This window comes from Channa argus, chromosome 20 (assembly GCF_033026475.1).
Source record: "Channa argus isolate prfri chromosome 20, Channa argus male v1.0, whole genome shotgun sequence".
NCBI lineage: Eukaryota > Metazoa > Chordata > Actinopteri > Anabantiformes > Channidae > Channa > Channa argus.
Window position 1 is genome coordinate 11510704 of NC_090216.1, and position 20733 is coordinate 11531436.

At 40.9% G+C, this 20733-nt stretch overlaps 1 protein-coding gene across 16 annotated transcripts in view; it reads left to right on the forward strand.

Moving 5' to 3' along the window:
* kcnc3b (potassium voltage-gated channel, Shaw-related subfamily, member 3b) overlaps positions 1 to 20733 on the forward strand; it is a 42871-nt gene that overhangs the window by 7330 nt on the left and 14808 nt on the right. For 6 of the 16 annotated variants that reach the window (XR_010911905.1, XR_010911906.1, XM_067489391.1 and 3 more), the window contains 4 exons: positions 348 to 1026; positions 9625 to 9843; positions 16644 to 17625; positions 19028 to 19222. Coding sequence is in view for 14 of the 16 variants with exons in the window: in XM_067489391.1 (XP_067345492.1) it covers positions 406 to 1026; positions 9625 to 9843; positions 16644 to 17625; positions 19028 to 19222 (2017 nt within the window). In the remaining 2 variants the exon portion in view is untranslated. Of the gene's footprint in view, positions 1 to 176; positions 229 to 347; positions 1027 to 9624; positions 9844 to 16643; positions 17626 to 19027; positions 19223 to 20180; positions 20313 to 20733 lie in introns of those variants that run through there. The other 10 variants (XM_067489397.1, XM_067489396.1, XM_067489395.1 and 7 more) reach the window with 5 other exon arrangements.

Sequence of the window (20733 nt, forward strand, 5' to 3'; positions counted from 1 at the left end):
CTTAAACCCACTCATCACTAACGCGTCAACAATCAGCCCATGAGGATGCTGACTCATGAATGTGCTCAAAGTCACCTGTGTTTGATATTACGCACTAATAAGTTGAAGACATGTTTTGGCTCCAGGATGTCGTGTTAAAAACATCTTTGCCCCCCCATCATTTCCATCCCTTTCAGCCACTGCACCTGCGCAAGGTCATGTTGTGCCCTTCCATCACCTGATTACCAAGTAAATAATTGCACATACAGCTGCTATTAGCCAGTGATTCTTAATTTTTATTGCAATGTTGATAATCCACATCTATTTCTCCCTTCTGCTAAAATTTCTGCCCTTTTCTCTCCCCGCAGACTCCTCCCTCCTCCTCCCTTCGGTTTCTCTCATCCTCTCCCTCCCCCCTGGTCCTCTATGCTCAGTTCGGTGTGTGTATCCTCTTTCAAAGGGCGCAAGGGTGGGAACAAGTCGTCCAACAAAGCATGTTACAGCGCAGACATGACTTGTCCGTCGGAAAGCGAGAAAATTGTGATAAACTGCGGGGGGGTGCGGCATGAGACCTACCGGAGCACCCTAAAAACGTTGCCCGGTACCCGCCTATCGTGGCTCACCGAGCCGGACGCGTTCAGCAACTTCGACTACGACCCCAAATTAGACGAGTTCTTTTTCGACCGCCACCCGTCAGTGTTTTCCTTCATCCTCAACTATTACCGCACTGGGAAGTTGCACTGTCCCAACGATGTGTGCGGCCCCCTGTTCGAAGAGGAGCTGGCGTTCTGGGGCATCGATGAGACGGACGTGGAGGCGTGTTGCTGGATGAATTACCGTCAGCACCGGGATGCGGAGGAGGCGCTGGACAGCTTCGAGACTCCCGAACCGGATGCGCCGGACGACGACCCCGCGCTGGGCGGTGCGGATGGGGACTTAAAAAGACTGTGCATGCAGGAGGACGCAAGGAAAGCGGGCTGGTGGAAAACCTGGCAGCCCAAAATATGGGCACTGTTTGAAGACCCGTATTCCTCCAAATATGCCCGGGTGAGTTACCCATGTCTCTCCTGGAGGGACCAACTTATTTTTGTAGACCACAACTGCATATTCTTCCTCATGATGTCTCAGACCACTGCTTGAGTCATGATTAAAAAAAGAGAAAAAAAACTTTTAAAAACTTTGTTCACAACATAACTACAGAAAAAAACGTAATTACCTGAAGGCAACCAATTGTTGGTATGTGTGTCATATCTTGCTTGTGGAGGATGCATTAAATTGCAGGATATAGACTTCGGCTACTTAATAATTAATGTTGATAGCATAGGAAAATGGAAAGAGGTATGGTAGCGATCTGTTGATGGGTACTAGTTGATGTAACAACCAAGGTTTTTGTCAAACATATCGCCCCCACCTCTTTAACTTGATATATTACATGTGTCTGGCAAGCTGGAGCCACATTGAATGCAATTTTTCTGTTGCCATCATAATTTTTTTTCGCAGTATTCTGCTCCTTGAGCAGGTCTAATACACATCTGCCGCCAATGGCAGCATCCGCTGCACCGCCTGCATCCAAACGCCTTCATTAGATCATATTTGTCCGTTTGCGATGTACATCAATGCACCATATTTCATGGTAGTCTTTTGTATTGTAGCACCGCACTGAGGAGGCTCATACGACACCGAATCGCCAGTGTTAAAATGCATGTCTTTCCCCACATTTGTCCTTGGTAGTGTTACACTCTGCCGGATTGTTTTTGCCCCCCTCCCCTTGTCCCAGTTGAATGCTACATGCCTTTTACGCACAGGCTTAATTGCTGTAAGGCTTAAGTTACCCCTTATGTCGGGATGCCCGTTATTGTTTTCATGTAAATAGTTAATGCTTTGCCTCTTAAAAGCAAACGTTTGATCATACAGGTGTAAGAGTAACAAACAACCCTGACTGTGTTTTTGATTCGTTGTACATGAAAACATTTACAGTGAGCTTGTGGCTCTTTTTTCTCAGACCCTCCAGTTACAGACAAATCCAGCTACTTGATCACAGCTGCTTTGATTTGTGTGTGTTTTTTTTTATATATAGAGTTTGATCATCTTTGTGTTGCACTGTGTTGTTGGTTTTTGTAGGAGCTATCTTTCTTTCTGAGGACCAATAGGTACCAAAGGTACCGTGAGTGCATGCATACTGTAGGTGCACATGTAAAACCAGACAGTCAGCAGACACCTGCAGTGGGCAGTTCACACTGAAAAGATACCCAAATGTCTGTGTGGAAGGAAGTCATTTAAAACACAAATCACTGCACAGTCAGCAATAGCTACTTACAGTATTTACAATTACAGATGAAGACAATGGCTGCAGACAGGTTCTGTCATCCTAAAAACACACAGACACACACCTTGTGGCACCATGTATAGATCTACAGCATATATCTGATTCAGATCCCTTCAAAGGAAGAGGAAAGTGTCTGGTTGTGACGGACAGATAGTCTGGTTTAGGTCACCTGATCTGCCTCTCTGGACTTGGGATCAAGCAGGAAGTGCCTCGCTAACTGTCACTTGTATTTCAATTGAATTGATTTCTCACTATCATGCAACAGAACACCTCACAGTGGAACAGTTCTTTTTTGCAAATGCACGAGAGGGAAGCAGCTTCGGTGTTTGGATTTTTCCAACAGAGCATTATGACATGCAAAGGGCAAACAAGATGCTTCAAATGTAAATGTAAACGGATTTCATGCTGAATGCTGTATATTATGTAATCTACAGTTTAACACCACATCTATTGGTCGCATTGGCCTCATGAATCATACAGTACTAACAATCATGGAGTGTAATGGTTGCAGGTAGTTATGTTTCTGATGCCACAATGGGGTTATGCAGAGTCCAAAACAGGTAGTAGGTGGGATTCATTTCACTGGCTGGTCTATTTGTGGGAGAATGCAGCCCCATCTCCCTCTATACGCGTAATATGCCGGTCTTATACGTCAGACAGCGATGTGACCCACATCACTTGTTTTTTTTCCCGATTTTCAAACGTTCTAAAAGTATTCTGTCCAATGTAGCAGAACCTCTTGGTTCATCTCCTATGAGATGCAAATTATATGTGAAGAGGGAAGACAGAGAGGTGAAGACAGGCTAGGACAGAAAAAAAATGATATGCTGATATGAAAATACAGTAAGACAGATGAACGAGAGACAGGGAGTAGGATGGAGATGAGAGGAAATAAAGGGAAGATGTTAGTGTAATGATTTAAAGGGGTTAGTTTGCATGGGTGTGATGTAACGCATCAGCAATCAATTTTTTGATCAACGTTCGATGGACATGCAGAGTGTTTTCTTTTGAATTTGAACATTTCACTTCCTTCTTTGCTCCTGATCACGTTTGGCTCCTGCATAGATCTGCCTTAGTATCACACACATGTAGAAACACACACACGCTGGTGTCTGTGCTGGCTTTTCTGCTGCAGTAGACACGGTAGAGAGGAGGGGGAGCACTGGAGGAATAGAAACGAGGTGGAGGGGGTGGGAGTGAGAAGGCAGAGTGAAGGAAATGGAGAAGGGGTGAGATTGTGGGAATAAATGGAGGGAAAAGGAACTGAGAAAGAGGGGTTCTGAAATAAACAGGGAAAATGTGACAGCCACAGAGAGAAAGACGTTGCATGATGGGGGTGGGGACCCTTGTCTTAGCATCTTCGATTATCTGTGACGGCTTGAACCATCCAATTTTCCTACCCCGGCCCTCCCGCCTGCCTATTGATTGATATTTTATTGATTATTGTGTCTTTTTGTCAGTTTTCAAGCCATTCTCTCCCTATATCACCCTTTACAATCTGAGAATTCTTATGGGGCTTTTTCTACTCGGCTGGACGATAACATGACCGTTGACCCACTGACAAAATTTATGGATGTATATGTTTCTGATGAGGTGTTATAAAAAACGATTTGCATCTGATTTCTTTATTGATCCAGGCCTGGCTGACATAGATCTCACAGTGCAGCTGAGACGACAAGGAGCTGTTATATCATGTTTGACAGATTTCAATCTTGGCCTGTTTTGACAATTTTATACTTTAATGGACCAAAATGACAAGGATTCTTATTGAACAACCCAGAGTCCACTATTATAGATTAAATGCGCTTATTGTTTAATTATTGAGCCAGAGATAAAGGGAACCAATCGCTTGCTACTCAGCAGCTTAATTATATGTGGTTTAACTAACATGGGGAATATAATGTTTTGATAGTTGAAGTTAGAGAGTTGTTTTACAACATTATAAATGTCAAAACTGTGAATAAAGATTACCTTGAAAGAATTTGCAAATAACTTCTAGCATATACATAAAAATATGAGATGCAGGATTTTTTCTTTAAAAAAGATATTTCATGTATCTGGTAAAACGACCTCTCAGGAGTATTAGTCCTGTATACTGATAGCTGTCCCACAGGTTTAGTTGTGCTCTGGTCCCTTCCAGTTTCACACCAGAAGGGCACAGTTGTCTTTGTCAGCAATCTTTTGACAAAACACCATTTGTAGCTCAGCATGTACAAGATGCCCCTTTGCCCCATTTCCAAATCTGAGTTTTTGTTCCTGTATTTGATTCACCATGAGATGTCCAGAGCACCCCCTGTGCCCTCTCCCTGAAAGTCATGCCTTTGGGTTCATTGTTTGCTGTTCTGTTCTACAGTGTTCAGTTTTCATAAAGTAATGCTGTCATAAACACAAATGTGACCTGCCACTGCACAGGACGGCCTCAGAACAGGTCATCTCTGGATGGAAAATCACTGGACTGGACACAAAATGAAAACAAAGATGTACCGATGGGTGTTTATATATAGGTATGGTATTGAGTTGCTGGGGCAGGGTTTGGGTGACGTTACCATTTTTTCAGGTGTAGCATCACAATTTAAGGGGAAAGAAAGGTTTAATTATCCAACTGTTCACTTTAAACACCTGTTTCTGAATGGTTGTACCTTTTCTTTTCAATAAAGTAGGCTGTCCTAATCAAACCAGTATTAATACACTCATTTCTACTGTAGACTAGGTCATTTTTGATTTTGAATAGTCTCTGACTAGTGTTGTTTGTTGTGGAGCCATGTAGTTCCTTGTACAGTACCTCTCATTCCTGGTCTGAGCTCATTGAGAATTAAGGGAAAGGTGACTGAATTATTTGAGCAGTCCTGTCTGTTCTGTGTGCCCTGTACAATTTAGGAACAGTAAACATCACGGCTAACACTACTATTGTCCTGAAACCTCCAACTTTCAGTGTCCTAGTGTCAGCAATGATGTGAAACTGAGATAATTTCTTGTTAATTTAAAAAAGTAACAACAAGTGCTCTTTTGTAAGTTGAAAGGTCTTAACTGCACAGAGGTTTCCATGTTCCAAGTTGTCCATTGAAAACCCCAAGCCTGCTGAAAGGCCCATTTCTGTTTTTTTTCCTCTCCCAGTGGGCTCCATCTGAAAATAGTGAAAAAAGGGAAAGGAGGTCTTAATTTCATTTAGTGGTGGCAAATCCATCCCTCCATTTCTGTTGAGAGGATGAGACTGTTGTTATGATCATTCAGCACAGAAGCAATATTTATAATATAGCAATATTGTGGACATTCCAGTCTGATAATAACTAAAGCACCAAACCTGTCTTTATAAAGTAAAATAGGATGACGGAAGGTCTTCTTATGTGGTAACCAAGTTAATAAAAGTAAACCTCAAGCTGGAGCTGCTGAATGCAGGTGGTAAATGTATCATATTCTGTTTGGATTTTCCCTGACAAGGTTTTGTACCACAGGACTTCTCATGTTGTGTTTGCATTTTCTGAAGTCACTGTACCTCCCCTTGCTGCCTTGTAACTTGAGCACTGTCTGTTGGCGAAGCATTACTGGATAGAAGCTTGATGTCTCATAACAAGGACGGGCTCTCAGTGTTGAATAAGCAAAAACCACTCCAGAAAGAAGTCACTGTTTGATTTGGACCTTTTAAAGACCATATTACATTTTTAATAATAATCATCTTTCTTCTTCCTCTTCTCCTTATGTCCTTCTCAGAGGTCTTTTCTCTTCCTCTCTCTCTCTTACTTGGCCCATTTAGCCATGCTGGTTAAGTGCTGATTCAGCACTACACACCGCTGTGCAGACAGTCAATTAGCTGGACCTTGTGGTAAATCCTGGACACGTTGCTCTTATGCTCTGGAATTGAAACAATTCAGGACGCTGGCATGGTGGAGTGCTCACACTGTGCCAGAGCCGATTACAGTGGTGGGACTCTGAATTCCCTAAATGGGGCAAATCTCGTCAAAAAGCACAAGAGGGCAGTGTATTGTGTAGTTTAGTTGCACAAAGTGCCACACACATAAGCACATGTATATGTAAACAAACAAGGAACAGTGTGCTCATACTAAGACAGAAAGTGTCTTTAATTGCCTGCTGAATCAAATGTCCTTTCACCGCATCAAGACAGTCAATTATTCAAGAGCAATATCCAGCACATAACTGTGACTAAAAAAAGACTTAACGTGTTATAGAAACACATTTACCCACTTCCATTACAACATGCATCTTACATTTGACCCTGTCAAACACCTGGCTCAGAATAAATCACTCTCAGCGCACTCACCTTTACACACTGGCCCATACGCTGTGAGTGTAACTGCCCATAAACCATTCAGCTACGCACTCACACTTACAGAACGCCGATAAATCACGTCATTTCTCATATGTAACCCTGCAGATCACCGTCATACATACATACATGTCCGAAATACACGCATTTTACTAAGACCTAGATCAATATCTGAATGTTAATCCGCTGACAGGTTCAACTGTACACATGCTTTTTGTAAATTCTTTTTATGGTAAAAAACTAAAATATTTTCATTATTGACTAATCAGCAAGTTTTAATCAATCCGTTTTTAATTAATAAAATGGCAGATAGTCAGGTGGGTGACTCCTTCAAAAAGATTGTTTTATCTAGACAACCTTTAATAACTCCAAGGATTATACATTTTATTTATCAAGCCGAGGGAAATATAGCATCCTGTCATCGTACATCAACTATTGTACATCTTTACCTAATCAGGCTTTACCTAATCAGATGAACAATTGTAAAATGTCTTTGTTCTACTAATTTGCTAATTGATTAATCAGATAATTGTTCACAATTATAAACAATTATCCCACAAATGTTTGAATATTGTTTAAAAAAATATTTTTACAATTAAATGTCATATCAGAAAAAGCAATTTGCAATTTTTTTTTATTATTTCGTCTTTACTTCAACTAACGTTATTTTTATCAATTGAATTCTCAGATTATTTTCACGGTTTCATTAACAATGTTTTATTAATTGTAATGTCAGAATATACGACAAATGGCCACTAATATTTCTTAAAATAAAATCTTTATGAAACAAAAACATGCAGTTAATTATCATATGACACAAAGTACCGCAGCACATCCTCACAATGTGAAACTATATTATCTTTGACATTACAATTATTAGTTTATCAAAATACTTGCAGATTGATTTGCTCATTAAATCAATAAACAGATTTAGCTCTTTTTTGAATTTTTTAGTTTTGTTAATGTCTTATTTAGTTTGAAAAACAAAAAGGTTACATTTGTAGTGAGAGAGCTTTAAGAAAACCAGCTAAGTATTAAAGCAGTAACTGTTTATGAAACGTATTGCAGAACAAATCTGCTGCATCAATACATCTGTTTCAATACAGTTTTTTGAGCGTGTGTCCAGGGTTGGTAGAGTGTCGTCATCCTTTAGCACTACAAACTGGATCCCTTCTCATTTCTCTGGAATATGACATTGGAGGGCGTCACTGGGACAATTCCTGTGCGACCATCTGCTTCCTTGTGACTGTCCCTCCTGTCCAAGTAGCAGTGAAGTGGAGGTGGAGTGTGTGTACAGTTGAATGACCACTTTGAAAGGAAATGTAACCTATAAAAGTCTAGAAATCTGATTTGGGAGTGTTTCAGAATTGTCCTGTGCAGCTTTGATGAGATTTGAATGTTCAGTAACTTCACAACTATATTTCTAAAACCCCGAGCAGCTTTATACATTCCCATGATGTTTCTTTTTCTCTTTTACGATGGAGGAATGAGGTAGATTATGGACAATTACTGAAGCACAGAGCAAAGAAGACAGAAGAGGGGTTGGAACAAGGAACAGAGAGGTAATAGGTCATCACAGCTAATAAAACAGTGACTTGCTTTATGTGTCTCGGACAATACAACTAGGACAGGAGAGGACAGATGGAGAAAGGGGTGAGAAGGGGGAGAAAAAAGAGGAGTATCGACTGAGAATGAGAGGAGCTGTGTTGCAAGGACAAACGCACATGCTATGCTGCAGTAATCTGGAGTGAATACAAAGCAGGAGAGAGGGAGCAGACACGTGTACAGTTCACTCACCTCCACACAATGTTCAGAAACGTTTGACAGGACTGCAGTGTGAACGAAATGGAGGGGACCTGAACGCTGCAGAGCAGATACGGCACTGTAACATATCGAAGCAGATGTGTATGTGTGTGTGTGTGTGTATGAAAGAATGAGAGACAGCTTACTGATTTAACAGTAGTGTGTCAAGGAGTTGAGTCATTCAGGGAATCTCTGAAACAGATGTCTGTGTTGTGATTGAAATGTTACCAGGATCACTTCCAAGAGCATTCACCTCAGAGAGTGTTTCCAGCTCTCAGAAAATAAATTCTACACAAGGATTACCCAAAGCAGGAGCTAATTATATCTCTAAGGTCAACCTCCATCCAACCTCAATCGCTCCTCCTCCTTCATCTTCTCCTGCATTCATTTGTTCGATAAGGCTTATACGTACACACAGTATAAAACTCTCATAGCATATGACAACAATTTTTGTGCATATGCAGCCAAGCAGCACAGGCAGATGCCACAATATGATGCTCCTCACTGCTTTAACTACCTGTCCTGGACACCAGCGTCCTCCAACTATTTTGCTTGCATTTTCTTTTGTGACATGACTGCAGTTCCTCTGGGACAGGAAGAGGCCTAGAGGGGAAGAAAGAGTCACATGAGTTTGATACTTCTTTGGATCAGTGCATCTTAAAATCTAAACTGGTCTTAATGATAGAGCCAACACTCTCAACAAAGAGCAGGAATGCAACTGATTAAGTCCTGAAATTATCTACTGATTAAAAAGTTTTCTCTTAGAATTATCTCTTTATTTTGATAATTATTTGTTTCTGCTACTGTGTCAGGTAAAACTGTTAAAAACATGCTGATACATACACCTTAAATTTGAAGGAAACATCAACATTTTGAAATTATTTTTTCGTTGACCTTTTGGATACAGAGAGTTACATGTGAAACAGGTCAAAAAATCATGTATGTGCTGGAATAATTCTTATCCAGGAGGCCAAGCTAAGTGTGTAGCGGCCTTTAAATGTGTAGTACAATTCAGCCTATCTAACTTCTGGCAACAGGGAGAACAAGTGTGTTTCTAAAAATGTCCAAAGTCTTCCTTCAATTTGATAGAGATGATATGACATGAAAGAAAAGATGAGGTTTTGCTTGATCTTCCACTGTGGATGTTGCAGTTCAGATTACTTCAACATCTAAGCCACAGAATTATCTTGTATGTTTGTATCAAAGATCAACGGCTTTCTGCTTGTCCCTTCAGGGGTCATCACAGCAAAACCTGTTCCGCACGTTGATTTGGCAGTTTGATTTGGAGTTTTTTTTACACCGGATGCCCTTCCTGCAGCATCCCTACCATTTTATTCTGGCTTGGGACCGGCACCAAGGTGGCCACACCTGGTGGGGTGGGATTCGATTCCCCAGCCTTCTGCATCTCAACCCGATGCTCTACCCATTGAACCACCATGCCCCCTTTTTTCACGTATGTTTATATAATTCATCAAATTAATGAAAGTCATAGTTTACTGCAGTTGTAAAGTGAAGCACATGTTGTGGTTGTCTGTGTGACGTTAACTGTGCACGGTCTGAACAGTGTAGCTGGCGTTAATATTCACAAACATTGTATGGACCTTGGCAGCAGAACTTAAACTCACATGAGGACACCTGGACACTGAGAGTCACAAACGGCTAAAAGCCAGTAACGTAATCCATAATTTAACATGTAGAAACAAACAGAACCTTAAAAATGGGAAGACCTCTCCTTCCCTCTCTAAGCCCTTCCACTGAGTTTTGGTGCTTATTTCCCACACCATGTCTCTGAAGGGAGCTTCCTCTCTTTTGACATTTTAGTCCTTTTTGTTTTGACCAAAAGTGTCTGACTCTTAGGTTCATGTCTTTTTGTATTCTCTCAAGTAGCAGATCCATCAATTCCAACATTTTTCTGCAGTGTTTGTCAGAATATAACCGCATTGATGGTCCTGTGCCTTAGCCAAGGTTATACTCACACTGCACGCCGAGCGGCCACTTTGCAAATCTCTGAGTGATGGCCAGTCTTTCTGCTAAGATAATAGATTAATCACCCAGTCTAACTCACTGCTTGCTTTGACTTCCAGGAGAATGTTCTGTATTTTACAAAGTTTAAATGTTCATTTTTCATGCCTCATTCACGTGCAGAGCTCAGATCATCCTTCAATGTCTTTTTATCGTTGCTGACTATGCAGCAGTTGTTGTCCATTTGCTTTGCCCTCTGGGAACGACTGCACGTTCCACGTCTTACCAAGTGCTGTTCGTCTTACTGTTGCTGATTAAACATCACTATGAATGGACATGGAACAAAAGAAAAGAAATCCTTCATTTGTCTTTGCATTTCTGTCAAGGTCACTTACCCCTGAACTGAAAAATGTCAAATCTGTCACTGAACAGTCAGCAGCCAGACTGAACAATCACAATTTGGCTCTTGCTCTTCTACATTCAGCCCTGCTACTCCAGCTGTAGGAGCAGTGTTTGGCTTAGTCCTGTCCTTGGTGCCTGAAAGCAGAGGCTAACGCAGTGGTTGTCATGGTGACAGAGAGCCAGGCAGGGCTGTGGTAATACTGTAATGATAAAGCCCTTCTCGATGGTGCCGCAGTAAACACAGCGCCACTAGGGTCCCGTTAAGGAAGAGCGCAGCACACCGCCGTGCATGCAAAAACGCCTGTAGTGCTAATATCACCTCCAACAATCTTTGCTCTGTTATATCACTAACATTCATGCTCTCCCAACACCTCCTCCATTCTTCTCCTCTATCTCCTTATTGCACTCTTACTCTCTTGATGCTGCCCCCAACCCTCTACCCCCAATTGGTGAGCTTCACATCATTGTCTCCTCTTCTCTCCTTGTCTTTCCATCTCATTTCCTTTCATTCCTCCACTCCACATTCATCCGTTGAAACACAATCTATCACGCTCTATCGTCAACTTCCTTTCACAGTTGCACTCTCTCGCTCCCTCTCTCTGTCCTTCTCTCTCAATGGCCCTTTCTCATTTACTTCGCTTCCTTTCCCTCCCCGTCTCTGACTCCTGCTCTTTTAAATTTATTTTGATGATCTTTCCAAATCTAATCTAGGGGTCTACAGAATGAGAGAGTCCCTTTTGGGCCTTGAAGGTCATTTGGCTGAAGGTACCACACTTGGTAGCTTTACTGTAGGGAATTTAATGTATTAGGATTCTCACAATGATTACAGGGTGCCTCTGAACACTATATTTAGAGCACTAATATGACTGTGCAGGCCAGACCACGTGCGCATACATACCTTGGTGTTGCAGTGAGAAGAAGGATGAAGGGAGAAAGCAGAGACAAGTGCCTGAGGAGATAAATAAGTGTGAAGTGCTACACTTCCTTTTATCATCTTCCTCTACCTCTTTCTTTTCCTCTGTCTCATCCCTCTATAACACCTCACTGCAGAGCTCATGTGGCTACCAACCACTCGCTATCGGCGATCATCAAGTGTGTGCACACATCTCCTAACCCCATAGGCGGTCTCTCTCACATTGTGAGTCATATCCACACAGACACACACACACACACACACACACACACACACACACACACACACACACACACACACACACACACACACACACAGACACTTGTGCCAGGCACTAAGGCCAACACTTGTATACATAGGCACATACAGTACACGCACTGACTTGTCCACACTTAAATACAACATAAAGTTATGCTTTGAGAACAGTTTATAAATGTTCAAGCAGTTGGAGATTTTTAAAATCCCTCTACACACACACACACACACACACAAACACACACACACGCACACAGATCTCTGCTTGGTATGCTGCTGCGTATTCAAAGAAGACTAGCTGCTATGATGGATTGATCAATATTGATTTGATGTTCAGATCTAGTGTAATCCTCTGTGCTCTGCCATCTTGAAACACTGTTTGATTTAATTACAGAAACCATAAATATCTACACCAGTATTGTATTGTTAATTTAATGATTGCACAGGCAAATTAATTGCAGCAAATAGAGTAAAGCTGCACTTAGCACGTCAACATTAAGTGTGACCCATATTTAATTTTGCCCTTCTCATACCTGAGTGATGGTTTGACTTTTTGTTTAAGCTGTCACTGTCAAGTCAAACCTTCCCTGCATTTGTTGTTCAGGAACACGTTTTGTATTTCACTATCTGTTTTTGAGATCAAAAGAAAGATGCGGTATTTCCTGTGTGTATAAGATTTCCCCATCTGTAAAAACACCCAACACCAAAGGTAGATTTAGAGAAAGAGATCCACAAATCAGTAGAGGGTTTGCAGTTGCATCACAAATCTAATGTGCCCTGACTGTATTTTTACTGCACCAGCTTAACAAGAAGAGACAGAAAATGCTGCTGTGGTGTGGGCTTATGTTAATTGTTTTATGTCTGAGTAAAAAACAATAGTTCAAGGTTCATTGCTGTGTTTATTTAAGAAAACATGTGCAAATTGCATTTATTTTATATAGAATATAAAATTAAACAAGGGTCTGCATAAATCCAATCAACACTGTAGCTCAACTCCTTTATTTTGCATATTTCATCAGCTAAATAGCCGGTTTTATGTTTTCTCTTCCATTTTAACCTTGTTTGCCTATATTTTCTCATCTTTGGAGCTGACTTGGATGGTCTCACAAATCATTTTCTTGCAGGAAGACATAAAATCTGTGGTGGGGACAAAGTTCGAACTAATCTGCTCTGTTTAGAAAGTGAATGATGAACCTTATGAACAATATGCTTAGCTACAGTTATTTTAATGTAGCTTTAACTTTATTAAAACTCTGGTTCCCATTTACTGTCAGCTCAGCCTAAGACACTGTTTTTGGTTGTACACAATCAGGTCAGCAGACAAATTTACTAAAGAATTTTTTAAAAATTATATTATGAGAACAATCTTAAGGCCTTTGCTTTTGTAATGTCTGGTACATCACTGCAGCTTATTCTGTATTCTTTCTGGGTGACTTATAATACAACTAATCAGCTTTTAGTCCAACTTATTCATTGCAAGGTCCTGCAGAAATCAAGATTACAATAATTTTATTTTTTACAGACTGAGATAAAAACTAAATACACACAGAACTTCCTCTATTGTTGACAGAAGTTGCTTTGGGGCTCAGGCCTGTCATTTTCTATTAGCCATCAATCTCCTGATAGCGTTCCTTCTCTTTCTTTCAATTCTTCTCAGCATCATTTCTGACGTGTTGTCTTTGTCTTCCTTGTCCTTTTAAAAGTTCCCTTTTTATGACACAGTCACATCACGTTGAGATCATCAGAACGATGAGCGATTGCAGTTTAGCTTAGTGAATCTCAGCTCTCCTCTGTCAGGCTTTGTAGTTCACTCACTATTTTGGCATTCGGTCCTCGCCTTTCCTTACTTTTACCACACTCTGTCCTTTCTGTTGGACTGCTTCAACTTCTTCCTTTGTGCTTCTATACGCATGGATCCACATCGTCTGGTCTCCCTCTCCCGGTCCACCCCCTCCTGTGTCTCCACCTGTGTAGCCTACATAGAAGATATGATGTAACTGCAGTTTTGCCACTTTTTATGTGTTTTGTACTCTGTGTGTGGTTTTTGTTTGTGCATGTGTGGTAACAGCATTCAAAAATCAGTGCAACAGGACAGATTTCTTATTATATGTGCTGATCTTTTTATATTACTGTACAGCATTAATGTCATTGTAAAGAATCATTTTGATTGTAATAGTATTTTTACAATAATAAATAAAAAAAATAATGGGACCATAATAATAAAAAATAAGCAAACTTTAAATGTTGCTGATTTTGTACATGTTAAGATTTTCTGGTGCTCAGCCAATGAGCCACAGAGCTGCCTGATCAGTGCCTGCTAGTTCTGCTTCCCTGGGACAGGGGGCTAGTATGGAGGTAGAGGTACAGTAGGAGGGGGACTGAGAACCTCAATGTGCGTGTGTGTGTGTTTATGATACAGAGGGGGGAGCAATGCAGCAATTTGAGAAAGTAGGTCAGACACCAACTAGTGAGAAACGTAGAGGAGGTAGGAAAAAGAGATGAAGAGCAATGGGGGAGAGGGCAAGAGATGAGAGGGGGAGGAAAATGGCTTTATATTAATGTTATGAATTGATCTCTTTAAAAAAAAATTGAATAGCAGTTTCTATTTACATTATGTCCTACATACAGTGTAATAACAACTGATTGGACATTGACTTCTGTTCCATGCCTGACTTTCCTGGAAGGTCATTCCTTTTCCTAAATGCTTGTCAGCTAATTTCCTCAATAAATACATTGGCTCAGAGTCCTGTGTTTTCTGCTTAGTCTGTTTCTGTCACGAAGGCACGAAAATATGTGTAGGCTCTCATCCAATTTTCAATTCAAAGAAAAACTGGGAGAGGGAAGCAAGAGCTTTCAAGAAAAATATCCCAAACTGGTCCCCTCCATTTGCTTGGCTATAAGGATTCCTCGTCTATGTTGTTCTTGATATTACGTAAGTGCATAACGTCCAAAAAACATGGTGACACACACAATACACTAAAGGCACTCAGGCTTCTTATATATATGGACCCCACTCAAGTTTGAATTACCTTTCTCTTTTGCTCTTCAGGCACTGTCTGTGTTTTATTATTTAGTTGATAAAGCCCAAAGTGTACTGCATCTATAAATATGCTGCCAGGCTTGTAGGAATGGACCTCAACAGGGAAAGATTGCGCAGTGACCACACACACACACACACACACACACATACTGGTGTTATCACGCTACAGTAACTGAATCAGTGACCACTGAATGGGCTACAGTAGAATAATCTGAACGGGGACATATAAAGCTTGCAGAAAGTTCCTTTGAAAATATGAGAAAAGTGAAAAAACAAACCCGGTGACAAAGCTACAGACATCTCTGTGGTGGGATTACTTAGCTGAAATTTGGCTTTCTGTCCAGGAATTTCACCCCGAGGGCAGGAAGTTTTGGAAGTGAACAAGCACACATGGAGCTGGGCAGGATTTCATTCAGACATCTTGTGTTTGTGCTATTAATTCATATTATATAAAACTTCAATGTTGCAGATCAAAAAAAATTAAAGTTTAATTTAAACAGACAGCTCAAATAATGATATGATGTTAATATTACCTGAAGCACTTCAGCTTGCTTAGACCATCAATCAAGTGAAAGAGCAGGTGCTATTGTTGTGTGTTGTGCATGTAAAAACTGTATCAGTGTTGATAGACTTTCTGTCCATTAAAAATAAAAGCTCTAACCTTTTTTAAGTGAACTGTTGATTTGCAGGGTCTGACATCATATTCTACACCTGTAAAACTGCAGCTCAACTTCGACCAAATCATGTTTTGACACTTACAACACAGATCACAGTGAGCTGACTTAAGTGTGGGATTTCTCACTTGTTTACTGGACTACAGCAAACAAATCAGTTATTTATTTATCTCCATACTTTACAGTTCTATTTCTTTTTCATCCCTCTATCCTATTCTGTCTTCTGTCTAGCTTACTACTCCAAATTAGTAGCATCATGATTTGTTATGGATTTTTGCTTACAATAATGCATTGTAATTTTGCTTATGCACTTCTCTCAGAGCCAGAACTATTAGATGTTTGGTTTGAGATCCAGGTCTTAGCTTCTTGGGCAAGAGGATGTTTAGATGTATTTGCTTCAAATTAATATGCTTCAAATTTAACATTAGTGCATTATACAGTTAAAACTGAAAGATACATATTAAAATCAGACATTTTTAAATATGTATAACCATTTTCTAATTTGAACAGTAGTTCATCTTTTTTCAAAGGACGTGAAAATGCTAGCTCATTTTTTTATGGTTTCACTCTTGACAATAACAATCATTTATGTCTCTCAGATGTAATTTGCTTAGACCTAATGAGTCTAATTGACCTTGGACTCACAATGCGTCAAATTGTGCTGAGGTCCTTTGCAAGGAAGGTTCACTTGCCCACCCTCTGTTACAGGGCTGCCCATACAAATCCAGTTCGGGTGTAAAATCCATGGGCCAATAGCACAAAGACCTCACTGACATTTTCTATACAGTTCGCCCACTTTAATACAGTAGATTTGTACTGTTGTCTTCCTCTGCTGTTGGCTTAAGGTTTCAAACTGCTCCAATGCTGTAGTTTTTCTTTATGCTTTTTTGGGTTCTCTTTGCCTTGGTGGATTTTCCTGATTTGCAACTTACTCTGTCTCCTTCTCTCTTTTTCTGCTTTCTCTTCCTCTCTTTATTTCTGTTTGCTGCTATCTTCCTTTCTTTCAGTATGTGGCATTTGGCTCCCTATTCTTCATTCTCATCTCCATCTCCACTTTTTGCATGGAGACTCATGAGGCCTTCAACACCATCATCAACAAGACAGAGAACATCACGGTGGGCAACACGACCCGTGAGGAGATAGCATACGAGGTGGTGACTGACAGCTGGTTGACATACGTGGAGGGTGTGTGCGTCATTTGGTTCACCATAGAAGTCCTGCTGCGAGTAACCTTCTGCCCAGATAAATTTGAATTCTTCAAAAGCACCCTCAACATCATTGACTTTGTCGCCATCTTGCCCTTCTATCTGGAGGTGGGCCTGAGTGGCCTGTCCTCCAAAGCTGCCAAGGATGTCCTGGGCTTCCTCCGTGTTGTCCGATTTGTCCGTATCCTCCGAATCTTCAAGCTCACCCGCCACTTTGTGGGTCTCCGTGTCCTTGGCCATACCCTTCGTGCCAGCACCAATGAATTCCTCCTGCTCATCATCTTCTTAGCCCTTGGTGTCCTCATCTTTGCCACAATGATCTACTATGCTGAAAGAATTGGTGCAGATCCAGATGACCCAACGGCCAGTGCCCACACCAACTTCAAGAATATCCCAATTGGATTTTGGTGGGCTGTTGTGACTATGACCACACTGGGCTATGGAGATATGTACCCGGAGACGTGGTCAGGGATGTTGGTGGGTGCGCTGTGTGCCTTGGCTGGTGTGCTGACCATTGCTATGCCAGTACCAGTCATTGTCAACAACTTCGGCATGTACTACTCTCTGGCCATGGCCAAACAAAAGCTGCCCAAAAAGAAGAACAAACATATCCCCAGAGCACCCCAACCAGGGTCCCCCAACTATTGCAAGCCAGATGCCCTGGCAATGGCTACAGCGTCACCACAAAGGATCTTAGGAAATGTCCTAGGTGGAGTGATGGGATCTGGAGGATTAGGGGGTGATTGTCCACTTGCCCAAGAAGAAATTATAGAGATTAACAGAGGTGAGATCTTTAGTTTTTCATGTTAAGACCCTTGCAAAATATTAACAGCTAGAAAAAAAAAAGCTATGAGCATGAAGAATTATATGCGACATTTTTTTAATGTTGACTAATGTTCAAGTTGTTTTGTTAAAGTTTTACAGTCAAAGCAAATTGGTTAAAACTAACCAGCATTCTTCTGAGAAATATGAATTTACCATAACTTTACTACTTTGACAGTAGTTCTAGGTGCACACATACACACGCGGTAATGCCAAATTGTCAAAAATAAATAAATAAATAAAGCAGCGGGAGTAGTATGTAGTTGAATCTGAATCCACCTTGGATAAATCAATGGGCCATCAGAACTCGCGTTTAATGTATGATCCTCTGATAGGTCTGCTGTTGCCTTAAGGAACTCATCTGTCAATGAAGAACACAGACCAAACAGTGTTTAAGGAAAATTATGTCAATTATCCTTTAAAACAGTCTAAAGCATCTCACTTTGGTGCTGACTTCACATATTTGTCTCTGCCATTAGCCTTACAATCAGGAAGAGAGTTCATGGCTCTTTACATGCCGCTGCAGCATCCACCATCAGTTACATGCAGCAATAATGTATATTTAATGTATTACTTTATTGCCTTAGTCATCAGTGAGCCAGAAAATATTGGTTTCATCGGTGCTTTTACTACATCCTGTCTGCTTGGCTCTCTTCAAGGCTAAAAGGTTTCTTGTAGGTCATGTTAGTAGATTTTTGTAGCAGGAAGCAACATTTTGTCTGGCTCCAAGAGTTCCTCATAGTATCACCACTACATGCTCATACAGAATAACATACTTGCTCAATGACATGTGGTATTTTGTCAGAATGTCTCAGTGAAAATGTTTGTATTGTCTGTAATGGTCATGTCTGGTGATTAATGCACATATTTGAAGGCCCGATTTAAAGATTATATTTATTGCATTTGAATAAATATTTGCCTTTTAGAATGTAGCAAGTTACAATTAGCAAGATGATGTGTTTGTCTGATTAACAGCTAATGAACATTTATAGAATCAGAATAAATAGAGAACAGCCTTAGGTGCTATATTTGCAAACCATTGTTGATGTTTCCCCAAAGTCATCATTGAAGAAATTGCTTTAGCACTGGTCTTTATCAGGTTTCAGTGATTTAAAAACTTAACATCGTATCGTATCATCATTTTCTGTTAATAATCCTATTTCTCAGCTATTCTCCCAGCTTTGTGTCTTTTAACAGAGCTAAAATTACCAACCTGTAAATAAAACAATTGTATTGTTATGAACTCATTGGTGACACAAACTAATACACATGTATGCTTGAAAGCATTACTCACCACAGACTGTTCTCAATAGTTTTCTGATAAAAGCCATCTTCTCTGTGTTTCTACTTCACTATTCTTATAGATTCTAAGCAGAATGGGGATGCAGCCTCGGCTGCCTTGGCTAATGAAGACTGCCCCACCATTGACCAGGTGTTGAGCCCAGATGAGAGGAGCCCCATTGGACGAGGACCTACCCGAGAACGCTACCAGCAGGACCGCGCCTGCTTCCTGCTCAACACCAGGGAATTCCGTGCCACAGATGGGAATGTGCGGAAAGGTACGTTTCACGCCAGGATACGAATACATAAACATGCCCGTCTTACATAAACAGGTCCACACAGAAAGATGCCAGGCACGACATTAACATATGTTCTATATGGCCAGTGTGCTGCTGATTCACCTATGTGAAGTCCACACAGGTCTATTAGAACAAGATATTTAGAAAACATGTGTTGAATGGGAGAGCAGACATGAAACTGACCTTTAAAGCCTCAAGTACAAATAGAAGCTCAACATCACAGCTAGCAGGAAAGCATACACACATACACTGTCTAACAGTTATAACACATGCATATACACTTAGCTCTTCTGCTGCTATATTTGTTTCCACCTCTTCACATTCATGTTGTCTGTGTTTCCATCACTGCTTGCTATCATATTTTATTTCTTCTGTCAGAGAAGATTTTCTGTCCCTCCACTCCTTTTTCTCTTCTCGTGGCCTCAGTTCTGTCTTCCATATTTCTGCATTGTCTGTGAATTTTGTTCTGTGCCACATGCTGCCACATGAATTCATGCTCATAAATGATCTCTGTCTTTCTCTGTTTTCTGGACTCAGACAGTTTACCATGCATTAATTTACTTCTCGTCACTTCTGTTTCTCTCTCTCTCTTTTCTCTCTCTCTCCTGCCTAACATCCTCCTTTTGATTTTGGCCTGCCTCTTCCCATCTGCAATGACTTACCATCTCTAACCTGCACCACATTGACCCTCCTGACTCCCTTCCCCCTCTGCCCCATCTTTAAACCCATGCCCTCATTACCCCTCTTGTTTTCCTTTGTGCAAAATTGGAACTCCCTCCTTTCTTTTTACCCCATGTACATTATATTTGTGCTCATTAAACCTGACACCTTCATTCATTTACTACTGCAATCCAACCACCACCACTGCCGCAAACCTGCACCAAAACACTCCCTCACACTCCCTCCAAACTTTCAACACCCCCTTTTGACAACAAAGTAGAGGCAGCAGCCCTGGCACCCAGCCCAGACTCCCCTCTGACTGAGGATTGGTATAAGATGGAAGGGTCTCTGTTACAGCAGGACCTCAATGCAAACTCCACCTCCTCCTGGATCAAACCATAGACCAGAGGTAACACTGACAAAATTTAAAAATAAAGAATCCCATAGCCTAGTCATCTGAAAACATATCGATATATTGATCTCTCGATGATGTACTGTAGCATGTTTTACAATTGCACAAATGACTCTACACCATTGCAGCACCCACTTTAACACAGCTGCAACTGCACACACTATGCATGACTTCAAATCACAGATATACACCACCACTTCCACAGTGTTTTTCTACAGAAGTGTCACCTATGAAGAGTCTTCTCTGTGCCTTAAAAGTGTGCTGTCAATTTTGAATATGGCATGATGCAAACGATTGAGCTATGGTTAGGTTTAAATCTAAACGTCAAGCTTTGGGTAGGAAATGGCATCTTTATTTGTGAGGGATTTTGTCCTGTGAAACCTAACCTCAGCACAATATCCTACCTATTGCATAAAAA